This window comes from Loxodonta africana, chromosome 1 (genome assembly GCF_030014295.1).
Source record: "Loxodonta africana isolate mLoxAfr1 chromosome 1, mLoxAfr1.hap2, whole genome shotgun sequence".
NCBI lineage: Eukaryota > Metazoa > Chordata > Mammalia > Proboscidea > Elephantidae > Loxodonta > Loxodonta africana.
In genome coordinates, this window is record NC_087342.1 from 134,870,305 (window position 1) to 134,896,676 (window position 26,372).

The 26,372-nt window shown below is 40.0% G+C and overlaps 1 protein-coding gene across 1 annotated transcript in view; it reads left to right on the plus strand.

The window, feature by feature from the left end:
* The first annotated feature begins 12,140 nt into the window (after nucleotides 1–12,140).
* Nucleotides 12,141–26,372, plus strand: part of DDX43 (DEAD-box helicase 43) — a 41,802-nt gene continuing 27,570 nt past the window's right edge. Inside the window, exons 1-10 of the mRNA XM_003404111.3 lie at nucleotides 12,141–12,850; nucleotides 13,949–14,004; nucleotides 15,547–15,676; nucleotides 16,565–16,693; nucleotides 17,728–17,809; nucleotides 19,006–19,162; nucleotides 21,795–21,913; nucleotides 24,505–24,615; nucleotides 24,972–25,113; nucleotides 25,923–26,023. Of these exons, the coding sequence (XP_003404159.2) occupies nucleotides 12,592–12,850; nucleotides 13,949–14,004; nucleotides 15,547–15,676; nucleotides 16,565–16,693; nucleotides 17,728–17,809; nucleotides 19,006–19,162; nucleotides 21,795–21,913; nucleotides 24,505–24,615; nucleotides 24,972–25,113; nucleotides 25,923–26,023 (1,286 nt within the window). The 5' untranslated portion in view covers nucleotides 12,141–12,591. The remainder of the gene's footprint in view (nucleotides 12,851–13,948; nucleotides 14,005–15,546; nucleotides 15,677–16,564; nucleotides 16,694–17,727; nucleotides 17,810–19,005; nucleotides 19,163–21,794; nucleotides 21,914–24,504; nucleotides 24,616–24,971; nucleotides 25,114–25,922; nucleotides 26,024–26,372) is intronic.

Below are 26,372 nucleotides of genomic sequence, written 5' to 3' on the forward strand. Positions count from 1 at the left end.
TGATTAAAAGAACGGCTTGTTCGGCCTCTGTCTCCACAGATAGGTTGCAAGTCTTTGAGAACAGGAACCACTTCTTATTTATGTCGGAATTGCTAAATACAGTGCCTACCACAAAATATTTATGGAAAGAACTAGAGCAATCTGGATGTGAGTTCTAGCTTTGCCGCTTATTGTATTTGTAACTTTGAGCGGTTTAATTACCTTGTGCCTCTGTTGCCTCACCTGTAAAATATGGACAATAAAATTAATACTTATCTTGTAAGATTGTTCAGAAGAGTAAATGAGTTAATGCATGCAAAGAACTCAGCACAATTCATGGTGCATAGTTTTTTCCTGGCTCAATAAAAATTCTGCACCAAGATGTACTTGCATATTTAGATTCTCCAGTACTCTGCAGTTAAAGTCTAAGTGGCACAAAAGCTTTGCTCTGGATGACTAACCTAAAGGTTGGTGTTGGAACCAACCCATTGGTGCTATAGAGGAGAAGCCTGGAGATTTGCTTCCGTAAAGATTACAGCCAAGAAAACTGTATAGAGCAGTTGTTCTCTGGGGTCGCTGTAAGTGGAATCCACTCCTGAGCAACAGGTTCCGTGTGTGTGTGTGTGTGTGTTTTTAAATAGCTCTGGATTCTGCTCCACTTCCTCTCCACCTCTCCTTTTCCTTCCCCTAACCAGTTGTGTGACCTTGGGCAAAGTGTCTAACCTCTCAGTTCCTCACTTTTCATCTGTAAATTTGGGACAATACTAATAATACCTATGTCCTAGAGTTGTGAGGATTAAATGAGTTAATATGTATAAAGCCCTTTATTGTGCCAAGCCAAATAGTGAACACTCAGTGTTAGGGTTGCCATGAGTCCGGATCTACTCCATAGCAACTGGTTTATTATTATTACTATTTACATACAAAAAACTTCTTTATATGTTATGAATATTTCTATTAGAGGAGAACCTAAGATTTGGAATTATGAATTGAAAGATCACAAACATGATTTTATTCTCCTTTATACCAAAAAAAACCCAAACGCGGTGCTGTCAAGTCAATTCCGACTCATAGCAACCCTATAAGACAGAGTAGAACTGCCCCATAGAGTTTCCAAGGAGTGCCTGGTGGATTCGAACTGCTGACCCTTTGGCTAGCAGCCGTAGCACTTAACCACTACGCCACCAGGGTTTCCATTTTCCTTTATAGGTTGCTTTTTTTGTTTTTGCAATTTTATTTGTATCAAATTATGAGAATAATAAAGACAGAATGTATTGAATATATCCAACTCCCTACCTAGCACCTGCACTATAATCAGTGTCTCTCCTTTAACCTGCTTCTCACAGCTGTCCTTCTGTAGTGTTCTCCCTCTCAGTAAAGAGCATCACCACTCATCTGGTTGATGTCTTTTTGTCCCACATTTCACACCCATGGATTCTGTCAACTCTACCTTTAAAATATATCTCAAATAAGACTACTTTTATCCTCCACTGCTAAGAAATTAGTCCAAGCCACCATCATCATCCCTTGCCACTGCAATAGCCTTCTCATGGTCTTACAGCCACCTAAATTATAACTTTTCCATCAAATCAAAATCTTTACACTCTATTCTTCTTACAGCTGCCTGTAAAAATGGCTGGGTGGAGGCACCTGACCTCCTCATTTAACTTCACAAGGTGGGAGGAGAATCGTTATCAGCAGCAACAGCCCAAGGCTGATTCCTATGAGGGGAGGTCAAACAGGCCTCCTCCCTCCAACCTTTTTACCAATTCAGACACCAACCATCCCTCCTACAGCACTCTCTACTCCTCTGCTGGGTTCGTAATTCATTGCAGTGGCCACACAGAACTCAGTGACTATACTCATAGTTATGGGGTTTATTAGGGAAGTAACAGGATACAGTTCAGGTTCAGGAATGCTCAGGATACTGTCCTTCCATCGGGACAGCTTCTTCACAGCCATGCCACAGGCAGGCCTCCCCCCTGGCACTTGGTGCCTCTGCCTGGCCTTTGCCCTGCTCAGGCAAGTGTTACAAAGCTCTTTAGCTCTGCCAGTAAGTGCCCAGAGGCACCCCACTCTACCAACAAGCATCTTGCCCAAAGGCACTCAGGTCCCTCGCTCCATGGGTCAGCATACCCAACACACCACCTCCTACCGATCTCCTGGTTCTGCTGCCTCTGCTGCCACCCCTTCTCACTATCTTCAAGGTTACAGCTCTCTCTCTGCCTTCTGGTTCTAGGAGCTTCTCAGCACAGGGACCCCAAATCCAGAGGACACACTCCACTCCTGGGTCTTCTTGATGGTCTTGAGGGCCCCCATCCGTGCTCTGGAATTGGCTGTCTTTTAAGCCTAACCGGATGGCAAAATCGATCAGTCCCCTTTTTAGAGTTCCATTCACCTTATTTGCATGGTCCTGCTCCCACAAGAGTGCCATGCACCTTATTTGCATTATTAGCAATGCTGTCCAATTCCTTTGGTGGGCCATAAGCACCTTATTTGCATAGTCCCACACAATGATTGTGTGGGACTCACAAAGACTATGGCTAAAAGGGCCATATTAAGTAATTCACTGCATCACACTGCCAGAGTGATCCTTTGAAAATTTAAGTGAAATCATGTCAGTTTCCTTGCCTTTGTGGAACAGGATAGGAAGTCCAGAAACTGATACGGATAAAAAAAAATAATTAAGTATATAATTAAACTGTCACTTTAAAACAGTGATGGGACACTGGCTATTTTGAAAATGAAATTGGATGCCTATCTGACACATATAAAAAAATTTCCAGAAAGACAATAATGAAAATTTTGCATATTTTTAAAAGCAGTGCTGGGAGAATATACAGATGAATGCTTGTATGGTTTGAGGGTAAAGAGAACCTTCCTAATCATGACTCCAAAGGCTGTTACCATAAAATGATTATTTTGACTAATTAGAATTAAGACTTCTATGGGAAGAAAAAAGATCCCGTATGCCCTAGCCCTGAAAATGTAACAAATTATAAACAGCATATATAGTGACAAGGAAACCCTGATGGTGTAGTTGTTAAGAGCTACAGCTGCTAACCAAAAGGTCGGCAGTTCGAATCCACCAGGCACTCCTTGGAAACCCAATGGGGCAGTTATGAGTTGGAATTGACTCGATGGCAAGGGATTTGTTTTTTGCTTTTTTATAGTGACAAAGAGTTATATTTTCTAATAACATGAGAAAATGCTTATTTTATAAATTTAAGGGGAAAAGTCAGAGTGCAAAACTGAATATGCAGTATGGCCCCAGAAATTAGCCTAGAAAAAAAGCTTAGAAGGAATAAATTTACCTCTGGGTTATATTTTTTATTACTTTTCCAAATTGTATGCAATGAACACAGTATCACTTCTATAACCAGCTTAAAGCTTCATAAAAATTAGTATCCTAATTTAGGGGAAACGATAGAGTCACATTATTATTATTATTCCTGGAGAAAGGAATTGGAGCTTGAGGCTGACATCCTCATTCTTTTGGAAGTGCATCCATGAGCCTTTGGGAAACAAAGTGGTGCATCAGAAAATGCTTAGCTTCAGCATCCCAGAGACCTTGGTTTCCAAATACTGAAATCTCCCTGAACCTCAGTTTTTTCATCTGTGAAGTGGGGCTACCCACACCCACCTTACAGTTTTGTAAAATCACATGAGAAGATTAGCCTGGCCAGTTGCAGGTGCTCAACATATGATAATACCATCATCCCTGGTCCAAGGGATAAGTGAAACCCTACGGAATCTGTTTTATAAAATCATGGTTACCACTGAATTCGCACATGTTCACGTGGAAATTGCTTATCCCGTAACCCCGAGAGCGAAGAGCGGTGTTTGCCGCCCCCTTGTGGGAACTTGGCTCTTTGCCCGTAGGGTCCGGGAGTGAGAGGTTCTTTGAAGGGCGGGAGCATCTTTGGGAAGTAACGTTGCGGACCCACCCAGAAGGGCGCCGCGGGGCAATAGTGAGGGGAGGTGGCGATCCCGCCCGGGACCTGGGGGATTGGCTTCTGCCGCGCCGTGGTGGGGGCGGGCCATCGAGCACCCTAGCCAATTCAGATGAGGCAGCACCGAGGGGGCGTGGGGATCTTCCTAAATCGCCCAGCAGCCGAAAGAGAAAGTCGTGGGCTGGTACTTCTCAGGTTAAGAGGGTGCAGGGGAGATGGCGCCGGGGGAAGGGGTAGGTGGATTCAGCCTCTACCTCCCAAGCCGGAGGAGTCCTGGTCCAGCTCCGGACCTAGAGGTCACCTCTCTCCAGCCACAGCCTCTATGTCTGCAGAATGAAACCGCACGGTCGAGGAATCTTCCAGTCAACGGCAGGCGTGAACTGCTTTTTCATCATCTTCGGTGTCTGGAGGGGAAAAGTAGGTGGGGTGGTATACCGGACCTTAAAGCTCCACAGTCATACCGACGTGCTTAATGAATGCGCTAGAGTCCTAGACCTAGTAGGGATCTAGGGTAAGAGGTATTTCATTGCAAGAGGCTCAGTGTCAAAAACCGGGGCGGGGGGGGGGGAGCATTTTGCTGTATTTTATGAAAAATTTTTAAATTTAGAAAAGTTCAAGGATTTGTGTTACCTGGAATCATCATTTTGGAAATGCCTTTCCTCACCGCCCCTAACCACGAGAGAAAAGGGAGACTCAATAAAGTGTTTGCTAATCAGCAGCCCAAGCGCAAGGAACTAGCTGATCCAATTAAAAACAAAACAGAACCAAGGAACTTGAGTGACACAATATTCTTTCCATCATGAATGTTATCATAGAAAATGGAGATTAAATACGTAATTTATTTGTTTTTATATCTTTCCTGGGTGCTTCCACAGCATTTTATTTACAATTCTCCAGAGAAGATGGCATTAGAGTTATTATAGTTAAGTGGATATGAGTTAACCCATTCAACCCAGAATGGACCAGGTCTTGCACTTTTTTTTCTTTCAATCCGTGGCACCGACCGTCATGCCTAGCATTGTAATACCTGTTGCCAAATGGATTCTGACACAAAGCAACCCTATAGGACAGAGTAAATCTACTCCATAGGGTTTCCAAGCCTGTAATCTGTCAGTTTGTCATACTGTGGTGGCTTTTGTGTTGCTGTGTTTCGAATACCAGCAGGGTCACCCATGGTGGACAGGTTTCAGCAGAGCTTCCAGACCAAGACAGACTAGGAAGACGGAGCTGGCGGTTTACTTCTGAAAAAAATTGGCCAGAGAAAACCTTATGAATAGCAGCAGAACATTTTCTGGTATAGTGCCAGAAGATGAGCCCCTCAGGCTGGAAGGCACTTAAAATATGACTGGGGAAGAGCTGCCTTCTCAGAGTAGGAAAAAAAAAAAAGCCAAGCCATTGCCCTTGAGTCAATCCTGACTCATAGTTACCCTGTAGGACAGAGTAGAAGTACTCCATAGGGTCTCCAAGGAGCAGCGGGTGAATTTGAATTATCAGTCTTTTAGTTACCAGCCAAGCTCCTAACCACTGCGACACCAGTGCTCACCTCAAAGTAGAGTCAAACCTTAATGACAAAGATGAAGTCAAGTTTTCAAGACCTACATTTGCTGAGGTGGCATGACTCAAAATGAGAAGAAACAGCTGCAAACATTCATTAATAATAGGAACATGAAATGTACAAAGTATGGATCTAGGAAAATTAGAAGTCGTCAAAATTAAATGGAACACATAAAGATTGATAACCTAGGCATTAGTGAGCTGAAATGGACTAGCATTGGCCATTTTGAATCAGACAATCACATGGTCTTCTATGCCAGGAATGACAAATTGAAGAGGAATGGCATCGCATTTATTTTCAAAAAGAACTTTTCAAGATCTACCCTGAAGAAGTACGATGCTGTTGGTGATAGGATAATATCCATACTCCTACAAGGAAGACCAGTTAATGCTACTGTTATTCAAATTTAAGCACCAACCGCTAATGCTAAAGATAAGGAAACTGAAGATTTTTACCAACTTCTGCAGGAAGCATCAAAAGAAGATGGAAGGAATACAGAGCCACTGTACCAAAAACAATTGGTCAATGTTCAACCATTTCAGGAGGTAGCATATGATCAAGAATCAATGGTATTGAAGGAAGAAATCCAAGCTGCACTGAAGGGAGTGGTGAAAAACAAGGCTCTAAGAACTGACAGAATGCCAATTGAGATGTTTCAGTAAACAGATGCAGCATTGGAGATGCTGACTTGTCTACCAAGAAATTTGGAAGACAGCTTCCTGGCCAACCAACTGGAAAAGATCCATATTTGTGTCCACTCCAAAGAAAGGTGATACAAAAGAATACAGAAATTACTGAACAATATCATTAATATCACACACAAGAAAAATTTTGCTGAAGATTATTCAAAAGCAGTTGCAGCAGTACATCAACAGGGAACTGCCAGAAGTTCAAACTGGATTCAGAAGAGGATGTAGAACGAAGGATATCATTGCTGATGTCACATGGATCTTGGCTGAAAGCAAAGAATACCAAAAAAGACATTTACGTGTGTTTTATTGACTATGCAAAGGCATTCGACCATGTGAATCATAACAAATTATGGATAACATTTTGAAGAATGGAAATTCCAGAACACTTGGTTATGCTCATGAGGAACCTGTACATAGACCAAGTGGGAGCTGTTCAAACAGAACAAGGGGATACCACATGGTTTAAAGTCAGGAAGGGTGTGCATCAGGGTTGTATCCTTTCACCATACTTACTCAATCTCTATGTTGAGCAAATAACCTCAGAAGCTGGACTATGTGAAGAAGAATGGAGCATCAGGATTGGAGGAAAAGTCATTAACAACCTGTGATACGCAGATAACACAATCTTATTGAAAGTGAAGAGGACTTGAAGTAATTACGAATATCAAAGACTAGAGCCTTCAGTATGGCTTACACCTCAACGTGAAGAAAACAAAAATTTTCACACTGGACCAACAAGCAACAGCATGATAAATGGAGAAAACATTGAAGTTGTCAAGGATTTTAACTTACTTATATCCACAATCAATGCCCATGGAAGCAGCAGTAAAGAAATCAAAGGACATATTACATCGGGCAAATCCGCTGCAAAAGACCTCTTTAAAGTATTAAAAAAAAAAACAAAGATGTCACTTTTAGGACTAAGCTGCACCGAATTCAAGCCATGGTATTTTCAGTTGCTTCATATTTATGTGAAAGCTGGACAATGTGTAAGAAAGAAGAACTGATACTCTTGAATTATGGTGTTGGCAAAGCATATCGAATATACTATGCCAGAAGAATGAACGAGTCTGTCTTGGAAGAAGTACAACCAGAATGCTCCTTAGAAGCAAAGATGGAGACTTCATCTTATGTACTTTGGACATGTTATCAGGAGGGACCAGTCCCCGGAGAAGGACATCATGCTTAATGAAGTAGAGCATCAGCAAAAAAGGGGGAAGACCCTCAATGAGATGGATTAACACAGTGGTTGCAACAATGGGCTCAAATATAGCAATGATTGTGAGGATCGCACAGGACCAGGCAGTGTTTATCTTGTACATAGGGTCGCTATGATTTGGAATTAACTTGATGGCACCTAAAAACAACAACAATCTTTAAGGAAGCAGATCGCCACATCTTTCTACTGCAGAGCAGCTTGGTGGGTTCAAATTTGGACCTTTCTGTTGGCCACTTACAGTGCTTAACCACTGCGCCACCAGGGCTCCTTAGCACTGTAATAGTTTGAATTGAAATTTTTTCAGGAAATTTGAAGATCCTAATCAAAGCACCCCCACGTGTCTGTCAGTTTGTCGTACTGTGGGGGCATGGGTGTTGCTGTGATGCTGGAAGCTATGCCACCGGTATTCAGATTCCAGCAGGGTCACCCATGGAAGACAGGTTTCAGCTGAGCTTCCAGACTAAGACAGACCAGGAAGAAGGACCTGGCAGTCTACTTCTGAAAAGTATTAGCCAGTGAAAACCTTATGAATAGCAGCAGAACATTCTCTGACATAGTGCTGGAAGATGACCCCCCCAGGTTGGAAGGCACTCAGAAGACGACTGGGGAAGAGCTGCCTCCTCAAAGTAGAGTCGACCTTAATGACGTGGATGGAGTAAAGCTTCCAGGACCTTCATTTGCTGATATGCCACAACTCAAAATGAGAAGAAACAGCTGCAAACATCCATTAATAAACAGAGCCTGGAATGTATGAAATGTGAATCTAGGAAAATTAGAAATCATCTGAAATGAAATGGACGCATAAACATCGATATCCTAGGCATTGGTGAACTGAAATGGACTGGTATTGGCCATTTTGAATCCGACGATCATGTAGTCTACTATGCTGGGAATCACAACTTGGAGAGGAATGGTGTTGCATTCACCGTCAAAAAGAACATTTCAAGATCTATCCTGAAGTACAATGCTGTCAGTGATACGATAATATCCATACACCTACAAGAAAGACCAGTTAATATGACTATTATTCAAATATATGCACCAACCACTAGGGCCAAAGATGAGGAAACAGAAGATTTTTATCAGCTGCTGCAGTCTGAAATTGATCGAACATGCAATCAAGATGCATTGATGATTACTGGTGATTTTAATGCAAAAGTTGGAAACAAAGAAGAAGGATCAGTAGTTGGAAAATATAGCCTTGGTGATAGAAACTATGCTGGAGATCGAATGATAGAATTTTGCAAGATCAACGACTTCTTCATTGCAAATACCTTCTTTCACCAACATAAATGGCGACTATACACATGGACCTCGCCAGATGGTACACACAGAAATCAAATTGACTACATTTGTGGAAAGAGACAATGGAAAAGCTCAATATCATCAGTCAGAACAAGGCCAGGGGCCGACTATGGAATAGACCATCAATTGCTCATATGCAAGTTCAAGCTGAAACTGAAGAAAATCAGAGCAAGTCCACGAGAGCCAAAATATGACCTTGAATATAACCCACCTGAATTTAGAGACCATCTGAAGGCTAGATTTGGCACATTGAACACTAGTGACCGCAGACCAGACGAGTTGTGGAATGACATCGACATCATCCATGAAGAAAGCAAGCGGTCACTGAAAAGGCAGGAAAGAAAGAAAAGACCAAGATGGATGTCGGAGGAAACTCTGAAACTTGCTCTTGAATGTCGAGCAGCTAAAGCAAAAGGAAGAATTGATGAAGTAAAAGAACTGAACAGAAGATTTCAAAGGGCATCTCGAGAAGACAAAGTAAAAGTATAATGGCATGTGCAAAGACCTGGAAATGGAAAACCAAAAGGGGAGAACACGCTTGGTGTTTCTCAAGCTGAAAGAACTGAAGAAAAAATTCAAGCCTCGAGTTGCCATAGTGAAGGATTCTATGGGGAAAATATTAAGTGACGCAGGAAGCATCAAAAGAAGATGGAAGGAATACACAGAGTCATTATGCCAAAAAGAACTAGTCGATATTCAACCATTTCAAAAGGTAGCATATGATCAGGAACCGATGGTACTGAAGGAAGACGTCCAAGCTGCTCTGAAGGCACTGGCAAAAAACAAGGCTCCAGGAATTGATGGAATATCAACTGAGATGTTTCAACAAACAATGCAGCGCTGGAGGTGCTCACTCGTCTATGCCAAGAAATATGGAAGACAGCTTCCTGGCCAGCTGACTGGAAGAGATCCATATTTATGCCTATTCCCAAGAAAGGAGATCCAACCGAATGTAGAAATTATAGAACAATATCATGAATATCACACGCAAGCAAAATTTTGCTGAAGATCATTCAAAAATGGCTGCAGCAGTATATCGACAGGGAACTGCCAGAAATTCAGGCCAGTTTCAGAAGACAACGTGGAACCAGGGATATCATTGCTGATGTCAGATGGATCCTGGCTGAAAACAGAGAATACCAGAAGGATGTTTACCTGTGTTTTATTGACTATGCAAAGGCATTTGACTGTGTGGATCATAACAAACTATGGATAACATTCCGAAGAATGGGAATTCCAGAACGCTTAGACTGTTCTCATGAGGAACTTGTACGTAGATCAAGAGGCAGTTGTTCGGACAGAATAAGGGGATACTGCATGGTTTAAAGTCAAGAAAGGTATGCGCCAAGGCTGTATTCTTTCACCATACCTATTCAATCCATATGCTGAGCAAATAATCCAAGAAGCTGGACTCTATGAAGAAGAATGGGGCGTCAGGATTGGAGGAAGACTCATTAACAACCTGCATTATGCAGATGACACAACCTTCTTTTGCTGAAAGTGAAGAGGACCTGAAGCACTTACTAATGAAGATCAAAGACCACAGCCTTCAGTATGGATTGCACCTCAACATAAAGAAAACAAAAATCCTCACAATGGGACCAAAGATCAACATCATGATAAACAGAGAAAAGATTGAAGTTGTCAAGGATTTCATTTCACTTGGATCCACAATCAACAGCCATGGAAGCAGCAGTCAAGAAATCAAAAGACGCATTGCATTGGGTAAATCTGCAGCAAAGGACCTCTTTAAAGGGTTGAAGAGCAAAGATGTCACCTTGAAGACTAAGGTGTGCCTGACCCAAGCCATGGTATTTTCAATCGCATCGTATGTGTGTGAAACCTGGACAATGGATAAGGAAGACCAAAGAAGAATTGATGCCTTTGAATTGTGGTGGTGGCAAAGAATATTGAGTATACCATGGACTGCCAGAAGAACTAACAAATCTGTCTTGGAAGAAGTACAACCAGAATGCTCCTTAGAAGCAAGGATGGCGAGACTGCGTCTTACATACTTTGGACATGTTGTCAGGAGGGATCAGTCTCTGGAGAAGGATATCATGCTTGGCAGAGTATAGGGTCAGTGGAAAAGAGGAAGACCCTCAACAAGGTGGATTGACACAGTGGCTGCAACAATGGGCTCAAGCATAACAATGATTTTAAGGATGGCGTAGGACCAGGCAGTGTTTCGTTCTGTTGTGCATAGTGTCGCTGTGAGTCAGAATGGACTCGACGGCACCTAAGAACAACAACAATCAAAGCAGGACACTCCCAGGTGGCACACATTCTGAGAGTAGTATGTCCCTTCAGGGGGCCAGGCAAAAATGATGGGGGCACTTCAGGCATTTATTCAATCTATTACATTAGCTGTAAAACTACAATATTCAGGCTACTAGGAAAACATTTCAGTAGCTTGTTTGGGGCCAGTGATTTTTAAAAACTGAGTGTGAAATAAACTTTGTGGATTTGGACCAACATTTCAAAAACTAAAAGACTCTTAACTATTTCAAAATGCTGCTCATGTAGCAAGGTGCCCTGGTGGTAAAGCAGTTAACCAATGGTTGCTAACCAAAAGGTTGGCTGTTCCGTGGGAGAAAGATGTGGCCGTCTGCTTCCTTAAGATTTTTGTTGTTAGGTGCCATTGAGCTGCTTCTGACTCATAGCAATGCTATGTATAAAGAAGGAAACATTGTCAGGTCCTGCACCATCTTCTCAATCCTTGCTATGTTTGAGCCCATTGTTGAAGACACTGTGTCAGTGCATCTCGTTGAGGGTCTTCCTCTTTCTCCTAGACCATCTACCAAGCATGATGTCATTTTCCAGGAACTGGTCCCTCCTTGGAAACTCTGGGGGTGTAGTGGTTAAGTGCTATGGCTGCTAACCAAATGGTTGGCATTTCGAATCCATCAGGAACTCCTTGGAAACACTGTGGGGCAGTTCTACTGTGTTCTACAGGGTTGCTATAAGTCAGAATTAACAGCAGTGGGTTTGGTTTGGGTTTGGGTTGGTCCCTCCTGATAACCTGTCCAAAGTATGTGAGAGGAAGTCTCGCCATACTTGCTTTTTTAGGAGAATTCTGGCTGTACTCTTCAAAGACAGATTTGTTTCTTCTTCTGGCAGTCCATGGTGTATTTAATATTCTTCACCAACAGCATAATTCAAAGGCATCTATTCTTCTTCAGTCTTCCTTATTCATCGTCCAGCTTTCGCATACATACGAAGTGAATGAAAATACCATGGCTTGGGTCAGGTGCACCTTAGTCCTCAAGGTGACATCTTTGATTTTTAACACTTTAAAGAGATTTTTTTTTGCAGCAGATTTGCCTAAGGTAAAGATTACAGCCTTGGAAAACCTACTCTGTCTCATAGGATCACTAGAGTTGGAATGACTCCATGGCAGTGGGTTTGCACATGTTGCAAGGGTAAATGGTATTTTCTCAACCTTTTTTTTCAAATATTTTATGTGTGGGTCACATTGTAAAAGGTAATTCTTATTTGTCAGTCACTGTGAAGAACGTTATCAAGTTACAGAGAAGCAGAGTACCGGCGGTAGATATTTAGTGTGACAACTCGCAAAGTGTGCGCTCCCACGCCTACAAAGGAACACACGGGCTGCGCATTGATTTGCCCAAGGTATGCTGCCACGATTAAGAGAGCGGATTGGTCAAGCCATGAAGGTCCCGCCTATGGCACCTTGTTGACCAATGGCTGCGCGGCCAAAATGGGGCGGGAGTAGGGGCGGGGCGAGCCTCTCGCGGGCACATTAAGTAGCGGCTGCGTGGATGCTCTGGTCCGTCAGCCGCTAGATTAGCCCTACGACGGCCGAACTGGGTGGTGGAGAGTCCGACGGAAACGTCGTGGGACGTACCGGATTTTTTTTTCAGAACTATGTCTAGACAAGAAACAGGCGCCAACGCCTCCTCCAGAGTCGTTGCTTCCCGCCGAAGCTCGGCGGTGTCCCGGGCTCCGGAGCGGAGACCGGCGCAAGAGCCGAATCGAAGAGGTCGTGGGGGCCGTAGGGGCGGCAGGGGTGGTAGAGGTGGCGGCTGGAGGGACACCGCCGGCCCCCCAGAATCCCCGGCCGCTGGCCCCGAGGAACCGCCGCTCTGCTTTAGATTGAAGAGCGACTTGGTTGGCGTGGTGATCGGTGAGAGCAGGAGGATGGGTGCGGTGGGCGGAGAATGGGTGGGGCTGGGGCGGGGCCTGGGCTGGGCATCCCACCCCCACACTCCTCGCCTCCAATCAGCTGCCGTTTAATGAAAGTAAGGCCTCTCCTTCTAATATTTGTAAGATTTTCTTATGCTAAAATGTCATTTTATGCACCTTGTAGTAATTTTTAGAGATGATGTTTTGGGAGAGAAATTCTTAGGGGGTTTATAGTACCTTTGTTCTGATGAAGACGACTGTTAAAAAAGATCAGGACTTTTGACAGCTTATCCCCAAATGAACAACAGAACGGTGTTGGAATTAATCTCTGTTTGAGCACCATTTAGCAAAAGAAAGAAGGTATAGAATATTATTACAGGGCTGTACTGAGCACTGGCCATATATTGCATTTTATTTCTTTAACTTCATATATTATACTTTATCTGCTGGAAAAGGGATCTTTTTTAATACATCTTGAATCTTACAAATTTATTTTCTGAAAGTCATTTAAAATGATTAGAATGGAGATTTGCCCCGTTTAATGAGATTAAGACTGAAATGATAAATACCAGCATTTGCCCATAAGGCTAATATTTTGCTTTACCTTCAAAACACAAATAAAATCTGTTGCTTAGAAAATAAACAAATTTTGTAGGCCGATTGCTAGACCAGCCAGAAATTCATTGGCCCCTCAGGAGGCTGAAGCTCAAAGATCTGAAGAATTCTCCATAAATGAAAGCCATCAAGTCTGCATTAAATCACTTAAGTCTTTAACTCAGTTCTGCAGATACTTATGGAGCCCCTGTGAAGTGCTGGAGAGCACCCACTTGACATGGCTCTGGATCCAGTCAATTTTTGTGTGGGCTGATATAAAAGCCTTAGTGTCGATCTCTCTGGGAAAAGACCCTCTACCTACTACCCACCAAGATTTGGAATAGAAAGCTCTTGCTTCTCTTTTTCAAACTAAAAGTGATTACTGGACCCTAGGAGCCTTTGGATGATTTGGGGGGAAGCTAGAGAAGTTCTTTGAGGACAGTAGGTAAATCCCCTTTTATTGATTTCAACTTATAGTCATATATTCGTTTATTTTTAAAAACAGGTCGTGGCGGGTCAAAAATAAGAGATATCCAAAGTACGACAAACACCAAAATACAGGTAAGTGATGCGTGTGATATGTTTTTAAACCCTAAGGGAGCGTAGTTCATTTCTAACTGAGCATTAGACCCAGTCAGAAACCAAGACCTACCTCTAGTTTCTGCTCGGTTATTAACATACTGTGGTAATTTAGGTAAATGGGCAGAGTACCTCAGATTGTCTTTATTTTCGAGAACCCACCTAAGCTGTGGTCCATGCCAGGTCTAGGTTTTGTGACTCTTGGAGGTAAAAATCTTTAAATATAATCTCCATGTCCAAATGACACCCTTCCCGACTCCTTCCCCCTAAACCTTGATCTTTTCCTGTGTTCCCAATCTCAGTGAATGACAACATCATTCACCAAGCTCCTAAGCCAAAAATCTCCGTGGCACTTCTGTCCTTATCCTACCACCAAGCTATCACTAAGTCCTTTCTATCTCCTGTGCTTCTCAAGGGGACTACCAACATTTGGGGCAGCCTCACCTAACTGTCCTGCTTCTAGTCTTGTTCCCCTAACTGTTCAACACAGTGACCAAAGCAGTCTTTCTAAAACACAGATCCTGCATTCTTATCCCTCTCCTGCATAAAAACCATTCATGGCATCTCAGGCTCTTCAGAACTGAAGATTCCTTAACATGGTCCACTTGATCTGGCATGTTTGCCAGCCTCTCCAACCTCCTCTTCCTACACTCCCTTCTCCCACTCCCTCTTGAACACTGTTTACTGCTTTTTGATCTCCTATCCTTTGCCAGGTATCTCTTACTCATCTTTCAGGTCAGCTTACTTACTATTTTTTTAGGGAAATCTGAGACCTCCTCCTCCCTTTCTGAGTTAGGTGTCCCTTTTCCACCCTATAAGCACCTCATAATTTTCCCATTTCGGCATTTACATAGTGTTGTGACTGTGAACCCTGCAGATGGTAAGCTTTGTTTGAATCAGCAGCCTAAGATGTTATCTGGTGCGTAATAGTTTCTAGCTGAATGTTATTGAATGAACGAGAGTATCTGAGATTACGCACATTTAAGGATGTTGCTTATAGATTCCACCTTCCAAAAGTGATTATATCAGCCTTGTCATAGGCTTGTCTTTAACGTGTGTAAGTGTAGCATCCCCTCAAATTAAAACTTTGGGTATGTAACCTGACAATTCAATAAATTCTTGTATAACACATAGGTTAATTTATTCCATCCCTACAACAATACTGTACAATTAGCCAAACATACATTATTACCATTTTATAGATGAGTAAACTAACATGCAAAGCAATTGATAACAGCTGTCAGATTAATACCTTACTTTTCCATCTATCATCATTTCTTGAATTTATTCCACAGCTTGTACAGTAGTTTTTTAATTTACAGATTCTCCAGCTCCTTTACCATCCAACCAGAAGGTAAATCCCAGAGTGAATATAAATAGCATCTCCCTCAAAGATTAGAAATTTAGGCGTTGATTTATAGCAATACTATATTTACTTGATACTTTTATAGTATTTGAAGTTGAGTGATTGCTAGGGGAGGAGAGTAAGGAGATTTCAGTCTCACCCATTTTTTTTTAATCTAGATAATAAAAGGGTATCCTGAAGCAGAAGTCAAAATTTTTGGAAGTACGGTGATGCAGACGAAAGCAAAAGTAGTGATAGATACTCTTGTTAAAAAGCAAGAAGAAAACTACAATGCAGAATCCAGAGTTGGTAAGTGATTTTTGCCTACTGAAAAAATGAAGCCCTTTAAAAATCTTAAGATTTATTTGAATGTTATGAGCTCTAGTAGCTGATTCCTTTCCTGATACAAAGCTTTAGACTGCCATAAATGAATCTATATTACAGATTTTTTTTTTAATATATATAAAATTTTTCTTTTCTATGGAAGCCCAGAATACTTTCCCAAAACTGCTTGAAATCTCTGTGGCTAAGCCTAGCAGTTATAGCCACAAATAACTGGAAAAAAAAAAAACAAAGAATCTTTTATATACCTCAGTATTAATGGTAGAGGAAGAATTGATCCTGGCATCCTGACTCTGGTCTCTTCATTAGATCATGGCATTGACTTTGAAAAATACCTAATTATCTGGTGTTTTTAAAATCTCAAATCTATTTGGAGTAGAGGGAAAAAAGCCATTATTGAACTATATCTGGAAGCAACATGGAAGTAAAAAGAACAGAAACTTGGGTTCAGATTGCAGATTGCCTTTTACTGTTTACTTGGGAAGGAACTTAACCCGAAGTCTTCATTTGTTTGTTCATCTGTTAACCCAAGGTAACGTCTGCCTCACAGGATTATTGTAGAGGAAGCAATGTCTGTGACATATTTTGGCACACACTAAGCTCTCATGCTGTTTTCCTTCTCTTATCCTGTTAAAAAAAAAAAAAAACCCTTTGTTTCATGAATGTGTTACAGATAAATGATCACAAAAACCATGACCAGAATTGTCATAGTACTGTTGTACCAAAAAAATCCAAATTTTATATTTCAGGCATTTTTGTTTGATTGTTAATAAACGGAAAATAGTAAAGTAGCTTTGGGGATTATGTATTGGGAGGATTTGTTTATGAAACTAATTTGGTAAACATTTTTAACAGCTATTGTTGCATTTCAACCTTCTGCTGGAAGAAATGTAAGCATAGACAACAATGTTGACACAGAAGATGAGATAGACTGGGACCAAATTCGAGAAGATGCTTTGAAATGGAAAAAACAAAAGTGGGCAGGTTAGTGCTGTATCATAACATTTACATGTGGTATTGGTGGTTTCTTTGAACTAAAAAGTACTTACCCTGTATAAAATATCTATGCCTTTTAGTTTTAGTGATGAAACCTGTATAAAAAATGAAAATAGTATAATTAAAATGCTGTAATAAGTCCCTAGGGCATGATAGTTTCTCTGGGCGTTATTTAAGCTGTAAATAAAAAATTAAAATATTAAACTTATTTACAGCTTGTCTTACTTGAGGTAACTCACTTAGAAGGGGTAATAAAATTCAAAGAAAATTAGACCCAAGGGGAAAATGGGAGGGGAATCAATACGCTAAGCATGAGTTAATGTTGTTGCTGTGATTGAGCAAAAGTTGAAAATAAGGAATACTGAAAAAGCGAACAGACTAACACGTGATAAGCATAAGTTAATGTTGTTGCTGTGATTGAGCAAAAGTTGAAAATAAGGAATACTGGAAAAGCTAACAGACTAACATGTGACCAACATATTAAAGATAATTACAGTATTTTGGTCAGCATCTCTGCTGCTTCCAATGCCACCTGGACATTTTATGTGCTGGGGAGGGCTAGGATAGCAGGCCAGGGAAACAGATTAAGTTTGATAGAGGTCTGATAGGTGTTTAAAAAAAAAAAAAGTGAAGAGTGGCTTCAGAGGGTAAAATAAGAATATAAATTTAATCCCTAAAATGGAATGAATTTTAAAGAAAAGATAAAATAATCAGTCTGCTATGTTTGAGAGGTGATTCAGTAATTGTGGAGATTCTGTGTCTTGTAAGGCATGCCTTCTTTTATTTTAAACTTCAGCATTAAAGATCTCTTTTATGGGTGAAGAATTCAATTGAAAGACAAACCAAAAAGGGAGATCATTTAGAGACCGGCATAAACTTGGCAAGGTATAGACTGTCCAAAGCTATAGGTATGTAGAGTGAGCTTAGAATATATATTTTAGTTTGACTACTTTAAGCTTTGAGTAAGTGTTAATGAAGTGTAATTCTCATATTTATCACATTTGATTTTTTATCTCTCCAAGACTTGCCTCCAATTAAGAAAAACTTTTACGTAGAGTCAGCAGAAACAAGCTCTATGTCACAAGTGCAAATAGACAATTGGAGGTGGGTAGATTAAAGTGAGCTTCTTGTATAATTATGTTATTAGTATTGAATTAACCCTTTAGGCAAAAATTGAAATGATTACCTTCGAAGACTACATCTTCCATGTTTATTTAAATGAAAACTTTGTTGCATTCTGTATTGGTGATGGTTGCACAATATGATGAATGTAATTGATGTCACTAAACTGTTCACATGAAAAACATTAAATTAGCAAATGTGTTATTTATATTTTTAAAATGATTAAAAAAAAAAACAACTCGGTTGCATCCTACATGAGATATTTTAGAGCATTGCCATCAAGTAGAACTTTCTGTGGTGATGAAAAATGGTCTATATTTGTGTCTAATAAAGTAGAGCCCTGGTGGTGCAGTGGTTAAGAGCTTGGCTGCCAACCAAAAGATCAACAATTCAAATCCACCTGCCACTTCTTAGAAACCCTGTGGGGCCGTTCTACCTTGTCCTATAGGGTTGCTATGATTCAGAATTGACTCGAAGGCAACAGGTTTTAGTCACATGTGGCTACTGAGCATGTGACTAGAGGTTAGAGGGATTATTTTTCCAACTGCTGTAAAATGACAAGAAATTGATATTTGAGTGTTGGGATAACTTCTCAAACTCCTTAATCCTGTTATCTGGAATAGCCTTTTTTTTTTTTTTTTAAAGTCTCTGTTATAAGCTAAGATATAACATGGTATAGCAGAAAGAAAATTATTCTAGGAGTAGGTTAGGGCTCAGAGCTTGAGCAAGTAACAGATCTTATGATCACTTGTTAAATATGAATAATTTCTACTTCACAGAATTGTTGAGGCTTAATTAAGAAAATGTGTGAGAGTCCCAGTAGAGATTCTGGAACATGGTAGGCCCTCAAGTGTTGGCCAAATCTGATTTTGAATTATGAAGCTTATAATTTTCAGGCTCCATTCTTCATAATACTTCATCCATGAAACTTTCATTGGCCCATTAATACTTACAATAGCAGTATTAATTTTTTTCATTCTCTCTGCAACTATTCTCAGATAAGAGAAAGAAATAGGTTTCTATTTGTTAGTTATTGCTTTTCACTGTCACTTTCCATGACAGTCTGTTTTAATCAGTTTCAGACTTTCTAGATATGACTGAACCAATTTTGGGAAAAGTTCTTTCTTGGTGAGTAAAATGACTGCAGCCACTAATCTTTATTCTGTTTTTCTTTAAAGGAAGGAAAATTATAATATAATGTGTGATGATTTGAAAGATGGTGAAAAACGTCGTATCCCTAATCCTACCTGTAAATTTGAGGATGCTTTTCAGTGTTATCCTGAAGTTATGGAAAATATAAAAAGGGCAGGTTTTCAAAAGCCAACACCAATTCAGGTATGCTGCCTTAATTCTAATATTTTCTGAGGCTGTTTTCCAAAACAATGATATCTGATTGTTAGAGGCTAAATAATCAGGTAGCAAATTTGAATGAAGCATCACAGGAAGCATCACAAGAAGATGGAAGGAAAACACAGTGTCAGTTTATAAAAAAAAAATTGGTCGACGTTCAACCATTTAAGGAGGTAGCATAGGATCAAGAACCGATAGTATCAAAGAAAGAAGTCCAGCTGCACTGAAGGTATTGGCGAAAAACAAGGCTCTAGGAATTGAAAGAACATCCGTTGAGATATTTCATCAAACAGATGCACAGTCCTCTGTGCGGAGATAGAAGAGATTGATATTTGCGCTCATTTGAAAGAAAGGTGATCTAACAGAATGTGGCAATTTTCAAAAAATCATTATATCGTGGTCCCAACCCACCTGGATTAAAGGAGAATGAAGAACACCAAAGACACAAGGAAAATATTGGCCCAAGAGACAAAAGGGGCCCATAAACCAGAGACTTTATCAGCCTGAGACGAGAAGAACTAGATGGTACCTAGCTACCACTAATGACTGCCCTCACAGGGAACACAACAGGAAGTCTCTGATGGAGCAGGAGAAAGTGGGGTGCAGAACTCAAATACTAGTAAAAAGACCAGACTTGCTGGTCTGATTAAGACTGGAGGAACCCCAGAAGACATTGCCCCTACACTCTCTGTTAGCCCAGAACTAAAACAATTCCCAGGGCCAACTTTTCAGACAAAGAATAGACTGGACTATAAGACATAAAATGATACTTGTGAAGAGTGTGCTTCATAGTTCAAGTAGATACATGAGACTGGGCAGCCCCTGCCCTGAGGTGAGATGAGAAGAAAGAAGGGGATAGGAGCTGGTTGAATGGACACAGGAAATCCAGGGTGGAAAGGAGGAATGTGTGGTCAGATTATAGGGATGGCAGCTAGGATCACAAAACAACGTGTGTATAAATTTTTGTATGAGAAACTAACTTGAGCTGTAAACGTTCACCTAAAGCACAATAAAAAAAAATCTTTAAAAGAAAGAAAATATTAATATCAGTTGCAAGTAAAATTTTGCTGAAGGAAATTCAAAAACAGTTGCAGCAGTACATCAACAGGGAGCTGCCAGAAAATCAAGCCAACTTTAGAAGAGGACATGGAATGAGGGATGTATCATTGTTTATTTCAGGTGGATCTTCGCTGAAAGCAGAGAATACCGAAAAGATGTTTACCTGTGTTTTATTGATTATGCAAAGGCATTTGTCTGTGTGGATCATAACAAATTATGTGTAACATTGGGAAAAATGGGAATTCCAGAACACTTAATTGTGCTCCTGAGGAACCTGTACCTAGACCAAGAGGCAGTTGTTCAGGCAGAACAATGGGATATTTTGTGGTTTAAAAACAGGAAAGGTGTGCATCAGGGTTGTATCCTTTCACCACACTTATTCAATCTGTATGCTGAGCAAATAATCGAAGACGCTGGACTATATGAAGAAAAACACAGCATCAGGATTGGAGGAAGACTCATTAACCCGCAATATACAGCTGACACAACTTTGCTTGCTGAAAACAAAGAGGAGTTGAAGCATTTACTGATGAACATCAAAGTATGGATTACATTCAACATGAAGAAAACAAAAATCCTCACAACTGGACCAATAAGCAACATTATAATAAATGGAGAAAAGATTGAAGTTGTCAAGGATTTCGTTTTACTTGGATCCACAATCACCGTCTATGGAAGCAGCAGTCAGGAAACCCAACAATGTATTGCATTGGGCAGATCTGCTGCAAAAGACCTCTTTAAAGTGTTAAAAAGCAAAGATGTAACTTTGAGTACTAAGGTGCACCTGATCCAAGCCAAGGTATTTTCAATTGCCTCATATGTGTGCGAAAGCTGGACAATGAATAAGACCAAAGAAGAAGAAGAATTGATGCCTTTGAATTATGATGTTGGCGAAGAATACTGACTAAACCATGGGCTGCCAGAAGAATTAACCTATCTTGGAAGAAATACAGGCAGAGTGCTCCTTGCAAGCAAGGATGGCGAGACTTTATCTCATGTACTTTGGACATGTTATCAGGAGGGACACCCTGGAGAAGGGCATCATGCTTGGTAAAGTAGAGGATCAGCAAAAGAGAGGAAGACCCTCAATGAGTGGCTTCAACGATGGGCTTGAGCATGACAACTGTGGGGGTGGCACAGGGCTGTGCATTGTTTCGTTCTCTTGGACATTGGGTCTCTATGAGTTGGAATCGACTCAAAGGCACGTAACAGCAACAACAACCATTTCTTTTAAACACTCCATGCTACCTCCTCAAACCTATTACTACTGAGTTGATTTCACCTCATGGTGACCCATGTGTTATAGAATAGAACTGCTTCATAGGATTTTCTTGATTATAATCTTCACAGAAGCAGATCACTAGAACTTTCTTCCCTAGTTTTCTGGGTAGGTTCTAACTGCCAACCTTTAGGTTAGTAGTCGAGTGTAAACTGTTTTATGTCACCCAGGGATGTACTCCACAAACATTTGTTAAAAGGAATTTGGGGTTGGGAGAGGAGGGACACTTGGCAAAAAGATATGTACTTTTTGTTTTAATCTTTTGTCATTCTCTTTCAGTCACAGGCATGGCCAATAGTTCTTCAAGGAATAGATCTTATAGGAGTAGCCCAAACTGGAACCGGGAAGACATTGTCCTATTTAATGCCTGGATTTATTCATCTTGACTCTCAACCAGTGTAAGATTTCCTATGATTGGGTTCTCTTTTAGGGGTTTAATAGATACAGACACCAAAAAATGCAATTAAAGTTTCTTTCATCTATTACATTGGTCAAAAAGAAATTGATCAATATACGCAGCTGTAAAAAATAATGATGAGTTCATGAAACATCTTATAACATGGAGTGAATCTGGAAAACATTATGCTGAGTGAAATAAGTCCATCAAAAAGGACAAATATTGTATGATCCCATTTTTATACAAAGACAAAAATAGGTATACGTACAGAAATCAGTGATCTTTGGTGGTTACCAGGGGTAGGAAACAGAGGGAGGGAGAATCACTCTTTAGAAAGTAGACAATTGTTATTTTTGGTGATGGGAAAGGCAGTATCAAATGTTGGCGAAGTGTGCACAACTTGACCAAGGTTAGTGATGACGCTAATAAGTACGTAAGAATAAGGGACGTTATTGGTAAGTGCTATAACATATACAATTTTGTAACAACCAAAAATTACTTGAGTGGTTAACTAGGTGGATAAGTATGCATATGTGTATATAGGAAGGTGTATGTGTACACACCTATACATACGTGTGCATGTATAGGTGTATCTGTAGGCATATGCATATACATGTTCTGGTGTGCTGCATGTATGTTCGTATATATGATAAAGCACATAGGGGACACAGTCACAAATACTTACCAGACACAGCCAAATACCTCACAAGATTAGTTTGAAGGTTTAGGACCATAATCTTGTGGGACACTTTGGTCACTTGGCACAACACAGTCTATAAAGTTTACGTTCTACTTTCTAGTTTGGTAAGTAGCGTCTGGGTTCTTAAAAGCTTGCAAGCGGCCATCTAAGATACAACTGTTGGTCTCTACTTGTCTGGAGCAAATAAGAAAGAAGGAAATCAAAGACTCAAACAAGAAACTAGTTCACAGGACTAATTGCCTACATGAACCATGGCTTCATCTATCCTGAGACCAGAAGAACTAGATTGACCAGGGATTGACTGTTCTGACCAGGGACACAACAGATGGTCTCGGATAGAATGGAATAAAATTGTAGAACAAGACTCAAATTCTTAAAAAAAGGCCAGACTTACTGCACCAATATAGACTAGAAGAACTACAGAGACCATTGCCCTGAGATACTTCTAGACTTTGAACTGAAACCACTCCTGGAGGTCACCTTTCAGCTAAATAACAGATTGGTTCATAAAATAAGCAGTATCATCCATGGGTACTGTGCTTCTTTAAAAAAAAAAAAATCATCTATATGAGACCAAATGGATTAATGGAAACAGAACAACGAGAATAGAAATGAGAATGTTGACACAATGTGGAAAGTGAAACCAATGTCACTGAACAATATATATATAGAAATTGTTAAATCGGAACCTAATTTGCTGTATAAACTTTCATCAAAAACACAATAAAATATTTTTTAAAAAATTGAAACCAAGCAATAGTTTAGCTAAAGTAGTGAAAAATGCCTGCCTTGAGCATTATGCTCTTTTAAGAGCTATCTCTACGGGATCAAAGTGACAACAGCAACTCAAAAGATTAGGCAGGAACCTTAGGGGGCAATGAGTTTATGTTAATGGGGAAGGAACAACGGGAAGAATATAATCAGTTTCGCTGAATGGTACAGGTAGAGACTGTTGAGCTGGTGTATGATTTGATGTATATTCTCGACAGCAATAGTGAATTTTAAAAAATCAGCTTCTAAAAAAAATCGGTCACGGGGGATGCAAGAAATAGACACTTATACCATGCTGGTGAAAGTATAAATTGACAAAAACATTTTTAGAAGGCAATAGGTAATGTCTACTAAAAGCCTTGATAGTGAAAAATAGGAAATACAAATTGTATAAGTTAAACCTCCGATATGATATGCTATTCTTTGAGAGAATGTTTTGCACAGGAAAATATTTGCCATATTAAGTGAAAAGTAGGCTATATAAAATAACCCAATTTTGTTTTTAAAATGTCTATAAATTTGTACCTAAACTTCAGTGGCATTATCTGGGCTATAGGATTTTGTGTGTGTGTGTGGCTTTTTTTTCCTGTATTTTCCCACTTTCTATGGTGAATGTGAATTGTTTTTGTAAGTAGAAAGAATTTATAAAAACATCACTAAATTCTCCAGTTTTAAATCTTAATTAAATCTTTGAAAATAACTCAAAATTTTTCTTAAGGGGAAGGATTTTGGCATTTGTTAATATCAGGTACTTTTTTTTTTAGGTATGTGGATCATTGGAAACCCTGGTGGCATAGTGGTTAAGTGCTACGGCTGCTAACCAAAAGGTCGGCAGTTCAAATCCGCCAGGTGCTTCTTGGAAACTCTATGGTGCAGTTCTACTCTGTCCTGTAGGGTCGCCATGAGTCAGAATCGACTTGATGGCAGTGCGTTTGGTTTGGTTTATGTGGATCATTAATTAGTAAATCAGAGGGAACTTTTTATCATACACCTTACAAAAGGTGTAGATAAGTCTGGGACTGTGTCTGACTTTGATACTCATTACTACAGATCTCAAAAGCACTGAATATATTATGTTGCTGAGGTGGGTAATTTAATATTATTTTGCTTTCTCTCCAAAGAGCTAGAGATAAAAGGCTTGGACCTGGCATGCTAGTCCTTACGCCTACTAGAGAATTAGCTCTTCAAGTGGAAGCTGAATGTTCTAAGTATTCATATAAAGGTCTTAAAAGGTAAGTCATTCTTTGCCACTCCTATGATGTTTTAATCATTGTAGCTTTATACATCCTCCTCAGTTAGAGAATCTGATTGGCTCAGCTTGGGTCAGGTACTTCTCTATAGCCAGGGTGGTAAGGTCAGGTAATAATGATACAGACATGCCATTTTGGGGCCCAGCCATGTGGGTTGATAGTTGTAGATAGTTCTTAGAAAGGGGCAGATATGACCAAAGGTATCTGATCTTCTTTAAGATTTTTATACCTCTTATTCTTTATCTTATTTTGTACCCAAAATGCTTACGTTAGTTGGGATTTTGGGTTGTGATGGGATATTTGCGTGAACATGAACTTTGGATTTTTTTGTCGTTAAGTGTTTGTATATATGGTGGTGGAGATAGAGATGGACAAATACAAGATGTTACAAAAGGTGTAGATATCATTATTGCAACTCCGGGAAGATTGAATGATCTGCAAATGAATAACTTTGTCAACCTGAAAGGCATAACCTACTTGGTAATTATGGAGTAAGGGTTTGGGATGCTGGGAGGAGGGAGAACTGAAGTTTTATGAGAAGAGTTTTTTAGAATGGTGCCCATTTTATAATGGTTTTTGATTCTAGGAATATTTCCCATTCCCTTTCAGCCCAGTGCCGTCGAGTCGATTCCAACTCATAGCGACCCTACAGGACAGAGTAGAACTGCCCCATAGAGTTTCCAAGGAGCACCTGGCGGATTCAAACTGCCATCCCTTTGGTTGGCAGCTGTAGCACTTAACCACTACGCCACCAGGGTTTCCCCATTCCCTTAAAAAAAAAAAGTTAAAATAAAGATTTTAAAGATAATTCTGATTTTTTAAATTATGACACGTTTATTTTAGACATTTTGGAAAGTGTAGAAAGCACAAAGGAAAATTAAAATCTATTTGGATATTTTAGACATTAAATTTTTTTTCATTAAATAGATTTAGCAAGTATTGGTTAGTTAGCTAAAAAAAAAAAACATGATCTACTGGTATGTTACTTATAACTATAGATGGCTTAGTTGACCTCTGTGGAGAATTAAAACTGAAGCCAAGTTGTTTTTTTTTTTTAATGAGATTTTCATAAACAGTGAGCCTACTGGAGATGTGGTAGGAAACTTGGGCTTTGCAACTAAAGACATGTAAATTCTAACTGCCGATTACCATCTGTGTGAGCGTGAGAATGGGAAATTCATCCAATTTATTCATGGCTTAGGTAACAGGGGAAATGAGAAAACCTACCTCTTAGTGCTATATTTATAAAGAGAGAGCAGAATAATCTAGCCACTTCATTTTTAATGCAGGTTTTAGATGAAGCAGACAAGATGCTGGACATGGGATTTGAACCCCAGATAATGAAGATTTTATTAGATGTGCGTCCAGACAGGCAAACTATTATGACAAGGTAGGTATTTGCCTAATTGCTATCTGCAGAATAGAAATCAATGGAACAGAATTCCATTCTGCTAAGTCGATTTCCAACATTTTCAAGCATTACTTCTAAGTATTTTGAGACGCTTGAGTGAAAGACACCATGTCATCACTTAGTAACTAAGTGTAACAGTATAACAATATCTGCTCTATTCTTGACTAATGGGTTTCCTAAGTTACAGATAGAGATTCTTAGAGAAACATCTACAGGGGACTCCTTAAAGGGAGACTGTGTCTCATAGTAGGGTCACACATTTGAGAAAGTGATAACCAGTACCTAAAGATAAACATTTGAATAGTGAATACTTTTTTTGCCCAAGATA